This window comes from Polypterus senegalus, chromosome 4, assembly GCF_016835505.1.
Source record: "Polypterus senegalus isolate Bchr_013 chromosome 4, ASM1683550v1, whole genome shotgun sequence".
Classification (NCBI taxonomy): Eukaryota; Metazoa; Chordata; class Cladistia; order Polypteriformes; family Polypteridae; genus Polypterus; species Polypterus senegalus.
Genome location: NC_053157.1, coordinates 81,452,296 through 81,465,073, shown reverse-complemented (window position 1 = coordinate 81,465,073; position 12,778 = coordinate 81,452,296). Strand labels below are relative to the sequence as shown.

The following is a 12,778-nucleotide window of genomic DNA, read 5'->3' as shown; positions in this document are numbered from 1 at the left end:
ATTATATAATGTGACTGTCTAAATAATAATTTTTTAATTAGTTACTGTGTAGATGTATACTGCTAAAGAGGTTACAGTGAATCATTAAGCAAGCACACTCCATTTGTTCTGCTGCTCAAGACAGGTTTTTTCCCCTTCTACCACCATCTGTCAGGTTTTGTAATTTTATCGTCTACTACATAACAAAACACAAAGGTTTATGTGTCCAGTCCCTTAAAGCAGTTTGATTAGTCAGTTTGGCTTTGGTGATGCGACGAAAGTGGAATTATGTGTGTGAGAAAACATGAGGAGGAGTAAAGACGTGAAGCATGCTGAGAGAGTAGGCTTCAAATGTGGCCAATATTAAACCAAACAGGAGGTGAGAAAGGCATTTTGAAATAATAACAGTCTGAGAAGCAGCCTTTATTGGAACACACTGGTTAAGTGACTTTTACACAAGTACAGAGAAAAGATGCTAAAGGTACACAGTACAGTATCTGCCAAATAATACAATGAGTACAGGGCAAGTGTTTCATCCTTATTAGGGCTCGTCAGGTGTACACACTTTTGCGTCCCCATACAGGGATACTGTATCACATATCTATGAGCTGCTTGTTGCAACTGAGAGGATATGGCAGATGTTTTCCTACTGGCTGACTAACCACAAGCGTTACCTTGTAGATAAACACCTAAAAAATCAGATTGTGATTGAGAACTAAGAATGTAATACTGTGCTCTGATCTTCACCCTGTCAAATAAGTAAACCAGCTGTCTTGGCACAATGTCTTTTAAGGGGATACAAAAGTGTGTATACCTGACAAGCCCCAAATAAGGGCGAAATACGTTTTGTGTGCTCTTTGTATTATTTGGCCAATACTGTATTATGTGTATGGAGATATATAGATAGATATATGGAGAAAGAAGAGAGAGATAGATAGATACATATATATAGATTTGTGATGTCTGTGTTCTCTTATTCTTTAAGTTTAAAATCACACTTCTGCTTTACTAGAATTTAATTTGCTTTCCCTAGCTGGCATATTGTAGTCATTGTCTGATCAAAAGATTGTCAGTGAACCTTCTCTGTACTCATTTTGTTAGATATATTTATAAGGCCAATAAAAAGTATTCAACTCTTGGAAGTATTACATTTAATTGGTTTACAGCACTGAATCACAATGAATTTCATTTAGCTTTTTACATTGATCAACAGAAAGCAGATCTCTGCAAAGTGGTTTAAATTATTAAAAGCATTAAATAAAATCTTATATATAAATGTCTATGCGTGGAAGTGTGTGTGTTTGTCTGTCCGGCCCGGATGTGCGTGGCCTCAGCATTAAGCTCAAAGAGCTGGCAAGGCTGCCCCAAGTTAACAAAGTCATAAGAAGAAAGAAGTACAAGGCTACAGCATGAAGCTGAAGGAAAGCAACTCCGTTGTCAAAGTGAAACCTCCGAGAAAGACAAACGAGAGAGAAACTCACTTAGCTGTTGATAGACAAGGGGAGCGAGCACGTCCGCAAAAGGAAACCGTCGACTCTGCATTTCAATTTTTTTTCCTGACGATTTCAATAGTTTCTAGGAGCCTGGGCTTTTTACAGCACGGGCTTACACAGCTAGTTAAATACATAAGTATTCACTCCCCTCAAGTCATTATTTAGTAGATATACCTTTGGCAGCAATTATAGCCTCCAGCCAGTGTAGATAGTTCTCTGACCACTTTGCACATCTGAGCACTGTAGTTTTTCTTCATTCTTATTTGCAAAACTGCCCAAGCTCTGTCAGGCTGCATGGTGTGGGGTAACTTGGATAGCCAAGTTTAATAACAGAAAAATAGCTGACTCAATAGTAGATAAGTAAGCAAAAGAAAATGGTGTTGAGGCGGTTTTTAACAGCAAACTAAATGCTATCAAGAGTTCTCTGTTCAACATTATGAGGTTCAAGACTGATGACCTTCCTCTGTAGGTCCCCTAGGTAAATAAGTCTGAGACTGGAAGGGGCAGGTTTGGAAGATGTGTCTGGGGCAGGACTAGGCATTATCTCCCTAGTCTGAGCTGCAGAGGAAAGAGAAGATGCAATTAGTGACAATGCCCTCTCTTGCTTTGAAATTGTATTGATGGGTTTGCCTGAGCTTTCTGTGTGGTCCTGATGCGTGTATATTTGACAGTGGGGATCATAAGTAAGCAGCCTTTTTTAGGTCCATCCACAGATTCTCAGTTGTATTAAGATCTGAGCAATGACTCAGTCATTCCAGGTCATTAACATGCAGTTTGTATAGGTTTGGCTTTATGCTTGGAATCATCTTGGAAGAAACAAATCTTCTCCCAAGGTGCAAATTCATTTTACTTTCCTACCCCAACAAGTCTTTCAGGGCCTGCTATACAGAAACATCTTTTCAGCATGATCAGTTTTTCATCGGACCATAAAATCTTCTTTAGGTATGTTAAATTTAAGGGCATTAACACTTGCATGATCAATTATTTTATTTTATATTTGTAATTAATTTATATTTTGCAGAGTTCTGCTTTCACTTTGATATTTAAATAGTATTTTTCTGTCAAGTGTCACAATCAATGTTGTATAACAGTAAAAGTTGAACACTTCCAGTAGATATGAGAGAGGTTGATAAACTTAGACTTATTTACACACACGCTGTGTGAACAAACACCAGAATGACTAAAAAGAAAGACACTTCTGGTTTGGCAGTTACAGTAATCCCTTATGCAGGTGTTTTCCTATTGGTATAATGGAGCCCCACTTCTGCAGAATAATTTGTTAGCTGAAAGTACTTGGTGTCAGAGAGGAGATGTGCAGCATTATTCATAACGATACTCCCTAAATTCTCTTCTTTGAGTATGTACTATATATCTGAGCGTCCTCATTTAATTAGCTTGTTGATTTGATGGGCCTTCCTCAGTACACCACAGTGTTGAAAATCACACTAACAATCACATATTTGTAGAATATGTGAAGGATATCACTACATATGTCAAAGGGACACACAGTCTCTTAAGAAAAGAGTCTGATCTACCCTTTCTTATATGGGGTACGAGATCAGTCCAGCCTGTCATTGAAAGAGGTTAACACACAGACAAATAGTCTGTTGTGAACTGTTCTTATGAGCCTTTATGGAAGAGTGGCCAGAAAAGTATTTTTCTGATATGTCTGTGCATGACAGTAAAAAATGAAAGTCTGTGCACTTGGACTTGGCTCAACAAGCAGTACAAAATAGTACCAGTCTTAAGCTGTTTTATTACTTTATTTGATTTTTATTCGATTTAAATTTCTAACCTTTATTCTTTTTCTGTGCTTTTGCAGGAGGTCAAAGATGAAGGCAGATCGATATTGTAAATGAACATTCTTTTTTCTTTTATATTTTTTTAAGTAATGATTTCACTCTTCACAGCTTTGATGCTACCATTTAAATATTTGAACTTTTGCAATGAGAAACGGTGCAGTATTTAAATAGCGATAGTTGTTGATAAACAAAATAAAGCATTTGAGTGATCTCATATTAAAAATCATTTCCAAATAAACATTGAAGTACAGAGCTTTAATGCTTATCAGAATAAATGTGTCAGTGTTTGCATTCTGTACATGCAAGTTTCTTAAATTTATTAGCTTCCGTCGTATGTATACAAGTAACAGGATATTTGCAAAACAAACAAATGTGTGTACTGCTTATGCATATCAATGTAAACATAATTAAATGAATTTTTTATTTAAAATATATCTTGAGTGTGTTTTATTACCCATAACCAATAATTGACCAGTAGACATTGACAGCTTTAGTTTAACTGTAATGATGATTCAATTACAAATAAGGCACTAGTTCACTGTGAGGAACCCTTGAGCAGCCTTGCAGGCTCTAAAGTTGCATTCTGTGCTTTAGCATACCTGGAGGCAGCACATATGGTGTGAATATAATATTTATTATGCAAGACATGTATCTGTATATTTTAGTTTTAAGCTACTCAGTCCTAAAGAGAATATGTATATGCTGTAGTCTCTGGTGTACTTTGGTGCCGGGAAATATGTGAACTTTTCATTGTGTTTAGTATTTTTTTTTCTTTTCTTTTTAAATTTCAGACAAAAAAATAAATGTAAATGTTGCAAAAAGAGATTTTATTGATTCTGACTGCTATACTTATTTTATTTGATCAGGCATCAAGTTTCACTGCTTAAATTAAAAAGCGTTTAGTTTTACCTCTTAAAAGGAAGATCTGGCTCCAGTCCAGTTAACTTCAGAAGTTGCATAATTTTTTGATTAGGAGCCACCTAATCAATATGTTGTGAAACCAAACAAATTTGATTTTTCAACATATCGGTATTCCCCATGAATCCTAATATGCATCACGTACACAGAGATTTTATGTGCCATCCTGGAGGAAAGGCTTAATGTGACGTATCTTGAGATTTATAGTTTTGTAGAGTAGGTTTTGCAGCTGATGCCGTTTGAGCAGGGGCTTTGTTGTAAATCAGAAAGGAGATGGTAGACCACTTTTCTTTCTACCTAATATTTATCTGCTGTGCTAATCTTTTGAGGTATGTAGTCAGTATGTGCTAGATCCTCTGCAGCAGGCATTGATCATGTGGTCTTTCTAGCACTGGCTTTATACCTTGACTTTCTTTCATGAACCTCGGTTTTCATCATGCTTCCATTATTTTGTTTGTTTGGACAGTGGGTCAATGTGATGTATTCAGATTTTGTGTCCAGTTATGAAATGCTTTTTAAATACTTTTTATTACCTTGAGGTTTTCCTTGGAACATTGACGGCAGTGATGCATCTTTTCAGGAGTCAAAAGCACCAAATGAACACTAGGAAATTGTAGTTGGCATATTTAGTTCACAGGAGTGAATTTTTTTCAATTTACAAACTGAGTAAATTAGAATAATCCTTTCAGATTGAGGCTTCAGAGGGTTTTTTTTTTTTGACATACATACTTTTATGTATATTATAGTGCTTATTTTTCATGCTTGCTCATAAATCCCAATATCCATGGAACATTTAAAGCCCAGACTTGTAAGTGTAATACACACTTAAACAATGTGTGTGTGTATATATATATATATATATACAGTATATATATATATATATATATATATATATATATATATATATATATACATACATACACACACACATATATACATATACATACATACAGTGGTACCTTCCCTGACCGAGCTTGTAAGTCCAAATGCTTGTATCTCAAATCAATTTTCCCCATTGAAATCAATTGAAATGAGATTAATTTGTGCCAGACCCCAGAAAACCACCCCAATTTTGTGTTAAATGTTTTCAACATAAGAAAAATGTATTTATAATGAACAAATATTGTATACAAACAAAATAAAACCAAATACATACAAGAGAATTTAAAGAAATAAACAGATGTTGGCGAACCTGATTAGCATATTGTAATTTTTCTCTTTCACTTCACTTTTGCTTAACTTAATTTTCTTCTTCACTAGTTTTTTCTTTTTTGACACGCTTTCGTCATTTTCATTCTCAAGGCATTTCAATTGAAACCTATCCAAGAAGCTTTGTTTAATCCTCCCCTTTAGAATGTTTCTGAAATGAGTTAGGCAAGTGTCATTAAATAGCAACAGAGAATTGCAAGCTAACACATAAAAATTAAAGATGAGTTACAAGTTCATGACTAGTACTTATTGTAAGTGCCAGGAAGAAAGAACAGGCCTCCTGGCTGTGGGATAAAGGAGGCCATAATTGAAGGACTGGGTGATTGGGCTCACCGGCAGCAGTTCATTCTTCTACATGACAGGCTGGCAGTGTTCCTCAAGGCTGGATCAGTTTAAGACACAGAGTGGCATGGTAGTTGAGTCCAGAAATGCAGCCCTGTCTAGGTCCTTTGGGGCCACCAGAAGGCACTCCTGGGGGAGGACTGCTCTAGTTTCTGTACAACGTGGAAGTGCTTCGGACAACTTGGACAGGAGACTGGAAGCAGTCCCTGAGTCTAGTTTTAAAGAGAGCCCACCACCTCACTTAAATCGAGTCAGGACTGGGAGGCAGTGGGGCAACACCCACTTGGAGGAGGAAGATAATTTGTGAAATAATACATTTTGCTGGTGTGCTGGTAAAGTTTTTTTTTTTTTTTGCATGATTTATTCCTGTTTGTAATTTATTCATTAATCTTTATTTCCTATATTTTCCGTTAATAAGTAACTGATTATTTTGCTGTTTTCTGAGTCAGATAGCATTTGATAACGTGTTCTCAACAGCAGTGCAAATGTTTGTAATGCAATATCATTCTGAATGAAAGGTGCAATGTAGTTTATTACAGCATCAATTGCAAAATATATTCATAGGTTAATAGGGTCAGTATTGTTACATGTACATAGCAAACATTAATGCTGAATATGTGTAAATCACACACACACATACAGTCATGTGAAAACATTAGGACACCCTTTGAAAGCATGTGGTTTTTTGTAACATTTTTAATAAATGGTTATTTCATCTCCGTTTCAACAATACAGAGAGATTAAAGTAATCCAACTAAACAAAGAAAACTGAAGAAAAGTCTTTTCAAGATCTTCTGTAAATGTCATTCTACAAAAATGCCTATTCTAACTGAGGAAAAAGATAGGACACCCTCACATGTATTCCCTCTTAAATTGGCTCAGATCTCACACAGGTATATCACACCAGGTGCACATAATTAGTAGATCGTTACTCTGCATGTTGAATGAGGCTTGCCCTATTTAAACCTCAGACATTTAGTTTGGTGTGCTCCTGACTGTTGAAGTGAGAGTGAGCACCATGGTGAGAACAAAAGAGCTGTCAGAGGACTTCAGAAAAAGATTGTAGCAGCCTATGAGTCTGGGAAGGGATTTAAAAAGATCTCAAAAGATTTTGAAATCAGCCATTCCACTGTCCGGAAGATAGTCTACAAGTGGAGGGCTTTCAAAACAACTGCCAACATGCCCAGGACTGGTCGCCCCAGCAAGTTCACCCCAAGAGCAGACCGCAAGATGCTAAAAGAGGTCTCCAAAAACCCTAAAGTGTCATCTCGAGAACTACAGCAGGCTCTGGCTACTGTTGATGTAGAAGTACATGCCTCTACAATCAGAAAGAGACTGTACAAGTTTAACTTGCATGGGAGGTGTGCAAGGAGGAAACCTTTGCTTTCCAAGAGAAACATCGAGGCCAGACTGACATTTGCCAGAGATAAAGTTGACAAAGACCAGGACTTCTGGAATAATGTTCTTTGGACAGATGAGTCCAAAATTGAATTATTTGGACACAACAGCAGAGGACATGTTTGGCGTAAACCAAACACAGCATTCCAAGAAAAGAACCTCATACCAACTGTGAAGCATGGAGGTGGAAGTGTCATGGTTTGGGGCTGCTTTGCTGCAGCAGGACCTGGTCAGCTCACCATCATAGAATCCACGATGAATTCTACTGTGTATCAGAAGGTGCTTGAAGAACATGTGAGACCATCAGTTAGAAAATTAAAGCTGAAGCGGAACTGGACCATGCAACATGACAATGACCCAAAACATACTAGTAAATCAACCAAAGATTGGCTGAAAAAGAAGAAATGGAGAGTCCTGGAATGGCCAAGTCAAAGTCCAGATTTGAATCCCATTGAGATGCTGTGGGTGACTTGAAAAGGGCTGTGCGTGCAAGAAACCCTCAAACATCTCACAGCTGAAAAAGTTCTGCATTGAGGAGTGGGGTAAAATTTCCTCAGACCGATGTCGAAGACTGGTAGATGGCTACAAGAACCGTCTCACTGCAGTTATTTCAGCCAAAGGAGGTAACACTCGCTATTAGGGGCAAGGGTGTCCTATCTTTTTCCTCAGTTAGAATAGGCATTTTTGTAGAATGACATTTACAGAAGATCTTGAAAAGACTTTTCTTCAGTTTTCTTTGTTTAGTTGGATTACTTTAATCTCTGTATTGTTGAAACGGAGATGAAATAACCATTTATTAAAAATGTTACAAAAACCACATGCTTTCAAAGGGTGTCCTAATGTTTTCACATGACTGTATATACACTGTGTGTGTGTGTGTGTGTATGTATGTATATATGTATATGTATGTGTGTATATATATATTTATATATATATATATATATATATATATATATATATATATATATATATATATATATATATATACACAGTGGTGTGAAAAACTATTTGCCCCCTTCCTGATTTCTTCTTCTTTTGCATATTTGTCACACAAAATGTTTCTGATCATCAAACACATTTAACCATTAGTCAAATATAACACAAGTAAACACAAAATGCAGTTTTTAAATGATGGTTTTTGTTATTTAGGGAGAAAAAAAATCCAAACCTACATGGCCCTGTGTGAAAAAGTAATTGCCCCCTTGTTAAAAATAACCTAACTGTGGTGTTTCACACCTGAGTTCAATTTCCGTAGCCACCCCAGGCCTGATTACTGCCACACCTGTTTCAATCAAGAAATCACTTACATAGGAGCTGCCTGACACAGAGAAGTAGACCAAAAGCACCTCAAAAGCTAGACATCATGCCAAGATCCAAAGAAATTCAGGAACAAATGAGAACAGAAGTAATTGAGATCTATCAGTCTGGTAAAGGTTATAAAGCCATTTCTAAAGCTTTGGGACTCCAGCGAACCACAGTGAGAGCCATTATCCACTAATGGCAAAAACATGGAACAGTGGTGAACCTACCCAGGAGTGGCCGGCCGACCAAAATTACCCCAAGAGCGCAGAGATGACTCATCCGAGAGGTCACAAAAGACCCAAGGACAACGTCTAAAGAACTGCAGGCCTCACTTGCCTCAACTAAGGTCAGTGTTCACGACTCCACCATAAGAAAGAGACTGGGCAAAAACGGCCTGCATGGCAGATTTCCAAGACGCAAACCACTGTTAAGCAAAAAGAACATTAGGGCTCGTCTCAATTTTGCTAAGAAACATCTCAATGATTGCCAAGACTTTTGGGAAAATACCTTGTGGACTGATGAGCCAAAAGTTGAACTTTTGGAAGGCAAATGTCCCGTTACATCTGCCGTAAAAGGAACACAGCATTTCAGAAAAAGAACATCATATAAACAGTAAAATATGGTGGTGGTAGTGTGATGGTCTGGGGTTGTTTTGCTGCTTCAGGACCTGGAAGGCTTGCTGTGATAGATGGAACCATGAATTCTACTGTCTACCAAAAAATCCTGAAGGAGAATGTCCGGCTATCTGTTCGTCAACTCAAGCTGAAGCGATCTTGGGTGCTGCAACAGGACAATGACCTAAAACACACCAGCAAATCCACATCTGAATGGCTGAAGAAAAACAAAATGAAGACTTTGGAGTGGCCTAGTCAAAGTCCTGACCTGAATCCAATTGAGATGCTATGGCATGACCTTAAAAAGGCGGTTCATGCTAGAAAACCCTCAAATAAAGCTGAATTACAACAATTTGCAAAGATGAGTGGGCCAAAATTCCTCCAGAGCACTGTAAAGACTCATTGCAAGTTATCGCAAACGCTTGATTGCAGTTATTGCTGCTAAGGGTGGCCCAACCAGTTATTAGGTTCAGGGGCAATTACTTTTTCACACAGGGCCATGTAAGTTTGGATTTTTTCTCCCTAAATAATAAAAACCATCATTTAAAAACTGCATTTTGTGTTTACTTGTGTTATATTTGACTAATGGTTAAATGTGTTTGATGATCAGAAACATTTTCTGTGACAAACATGCAAAAGAATAAGAAATCAGGAAGGGGCAAACAGTTTTTACACCACTGTATATATATATATATATATATATATATATACACACATACAGTGCATCGGAAAGTATTCACAGCGCATCACTTTTTCCACATTTTGTTATGTTACAGCCTTATTCCAAAATTGATTAAATTCATTTTTTTCCTCAGATTTCTACACACAACACCCCATAATGACGTGAAAAACGTTCACTTGAGATTTTTGCAAATTTATTAAAAATTTAAAACTGAGAACATCACATGTATATAAGTATTCACAGCACTTTGCTCAATACTTTGTCGATCCACATTTGGCAGCAATTACAGCCTCAAGTCTTTTTGAATATGATGCCACAAGCTTGGCACACCTATCCTTGGCCAGTTTGGCCCATTCCTCTTTGCAGCACCTCTCAAGCTCCATCAGGTTGGATGGGAAGCGTCGGTGCACAGCCATTTTAAGATCTCTCCAGAGATGTTCAATCGGATTCAAGTCTGGGCTCTGGCTGGGCCACTCAAGGACATTCACAGAGTTGTCCTGAAGCCACTCCTTTGATATCTTGGCTGTGTGCTTAGGGTCGTTGTCCTGCTGAAAGATGAACCGTCGCCCCAGTCTGAGGTCGAGCGCTCTGGAGCAGGTTTTCATCCAGGATGTCTCTGTACATTGCTGCAGTCATCTCTCCCTTTATCCTGACTAGTCTCCCAGTTTCTACTGCTGAAAAACATCCCCACAGCATGATGCTGCCACCACCATGCTTCACTGTAGGGATGGTATTGGCCTGGTGATGAGCAGTGCCTGGTGTCCTCCAAATGTGACGCCTGGCATTCACACCAAAGAGTTCAATCTTTGTCTCATCAGACCAGAGAATTTTGTTTCTAATGGTCTGATAGTCCTTAAGGTGCCTTTTGGCAAACTCCAGGCGGGCGGCCATGTGCCTTTTACTAAGGAGTGGCTTCCGTCTGGCCATTCTACCATATAGGCCTGATTGGTGGATTGCTACAGAGATGGTTGTCCTTCTGGAAGGTTCTCCTCTCTCCACAGAGGATCTCTGGGGCTCTGGCAGAGTGACCATCAGGTTCCCTGACTAAGGCCCTTCTCCCCTGATCGGTCAGTTTAGATGGCCAGCCAGCTCTAGGAAGAGTCCTGGTGGTTTCGAACTTCTTCCACTTACAGATGATGGAGGCCACTGTGCTCATTGGGACCTTCAAAGCAGCAGAAAAATTTCTGTAACCTTTCCCAGATGTGTGCCTTTAGACAATCTTGTCTTGGAGGTCTACAGACAATTCCTTTGACTTCATGCTTGGTTTGTGCTCTGACATGAACTGTCAACTGTGGGACCTTATATAGACAGGTGTGTGCCTTTCCAAATCATGTCCAATCAACTGACTTTACCACAGGTGGACTCCAATTAAGCTGCAGAAACATCTCAAGGATGATCAGGGGAAACAGGATGAACCTGAGCTCAATTTGGAGCTTCATGGCAAAGGCTGTGAATACTTATGTACATGTGCTTTCTTTATTTTTAATAAATTTTCAAAAATCTCAAGTGAACATTTTTCACGTTGTCATTATGGGGTGTTGTGTGTAGAATTCTGAGGAAAAAAATGAATTTAATCTATTTTGGAATAAGGCTGTAACATAGCAAAATGTGGAAAAAGTGATGCGCTGTGAATACTTTCCGGATGCACTGTATGTATATGTAAATATATGTATATATATGTGTATGTATGTATGCTGTTTTAATTGTTTTTTTCCTTTGTTTTATGGGTACATCCAAAATAACATCACAACTTTAAATATCTTTGTAGTTGCATTATTTACTTAATAAAATACGACTTCGTAACTCTCATAAAATCCTTTTGAAAAATGCAACCAACCAATCTTATTAACTTTTGGTTGGTATTTCTAAAAATATCATTACATTTGTTAAAATGTGGCCGTTATTACTCTGAAGCACTTTGAGCAGCATATTGGTACTATTTTGATATTGGGTCATGCTAGGTTTTCACTGAAGGTGTCAGTTTTAAACTTACCCATCCAAGGAAATCTTAGACTTTCCATTCCCAAAGACTGCTGTAAGATTTTTTGCAAATTTATAATGGGCAGTGATGTCATTTATGAAGACTAAAGTTTTACCCCAGCCTGACTACCCATGAGAAATGAACGGTTGTCGCCTGTAGCAAATGAGAAACAAACATCTGCAGATCCTTTGATGTGCTCTAGGAGTATTTTGGACATCTTGTATGAGCTGTCATATTGTTTGGGATAGTTTTGATGGATGTGTATATCCTGGGTAGTGCCATCCATTTGTGAACTATTTGTTTTACAGCAGAATCATAAACTCCAAAATACATGTGTTGATATTTAATTCACTCTAACCAAGTGGTGTCAAACAGTAGCTGCAGGTTCTCTTTGCAGCTACATTTATTTAATAACCAATTACTGCCGATAATGGAACAAACACTTTTTGACTGACTTTTAATGATTTAGCAGCCAAACAATTTTGTGAAAAGGAAAAGCCACATCAGTCTCAGCATTGAAATCAAGTCTCAAAACTTTTATGAAAATAGGAAAGTGTCAGCATGCACTTTTGAGTTCACTTTGCTTTGTTGTATTTAATTTTAATTAATTAGGATTATCTGTATTATAACTTAATTACTAGGGGGCTTCCTCCCCTGCTTGCTTCGCTCGCCAACCCCTGCTGCCTGCGCTACTTGCCAACAACTTCACGTTTCTGCCACTCGCAAACAACATTGAAAACATTGAAATTTTCTCTCACGGGATTTCACTTTCACCAACAACCAATCTTTTCATTCTCCCAGATACGCCTCTTCATTGGGAAGAAACACTACTTTTACCTGATGGCAACACGAATTGGACGATCTACAAATCTCTGACTTAAAGTTTAAATCCTAACAATGTATTCAATCTCTTTCACTGAGTAATAATTTCTGTTTGTTTGTGCTAATGCGATCTTTACTATAATTTTTTTGAAACTTTCCAATTTTCATACTTCCATTATCTCTAACCTGCTCTGCATGTTTATTGTGCCAACATTTTTGAACTCTTTACGACATTC

The 12,778-nt window shown here is 37.8% G+C and overlaps 1 protein-coding gene across 1 annotated transcript in view; it reads left to right on the top strand.

The window, feature by feature from the left end:
- The window catches only part of frg1 (FSHD region gene 1), a 38,863-nt gene extending 35,157 nt beyond the window's left edge, over positions 1 to 3,706 (top strand). Inside the window, exon 9 of the mRNA XM_039750955.1 lies at positions 3,295 to 3,706. Coding sequence (XP_039606889.1) covers positions 3,295 to 3,331 — 37 coding nt within the window. The 3' untranslated portion in view covers positions 3,332 to 3,706. The remainder of the gene's footprint in view (positions 1 to 3,294) is intronic.
- Positions 3,707 to 12,778: the final 9,072 nt, after the last annotated feature.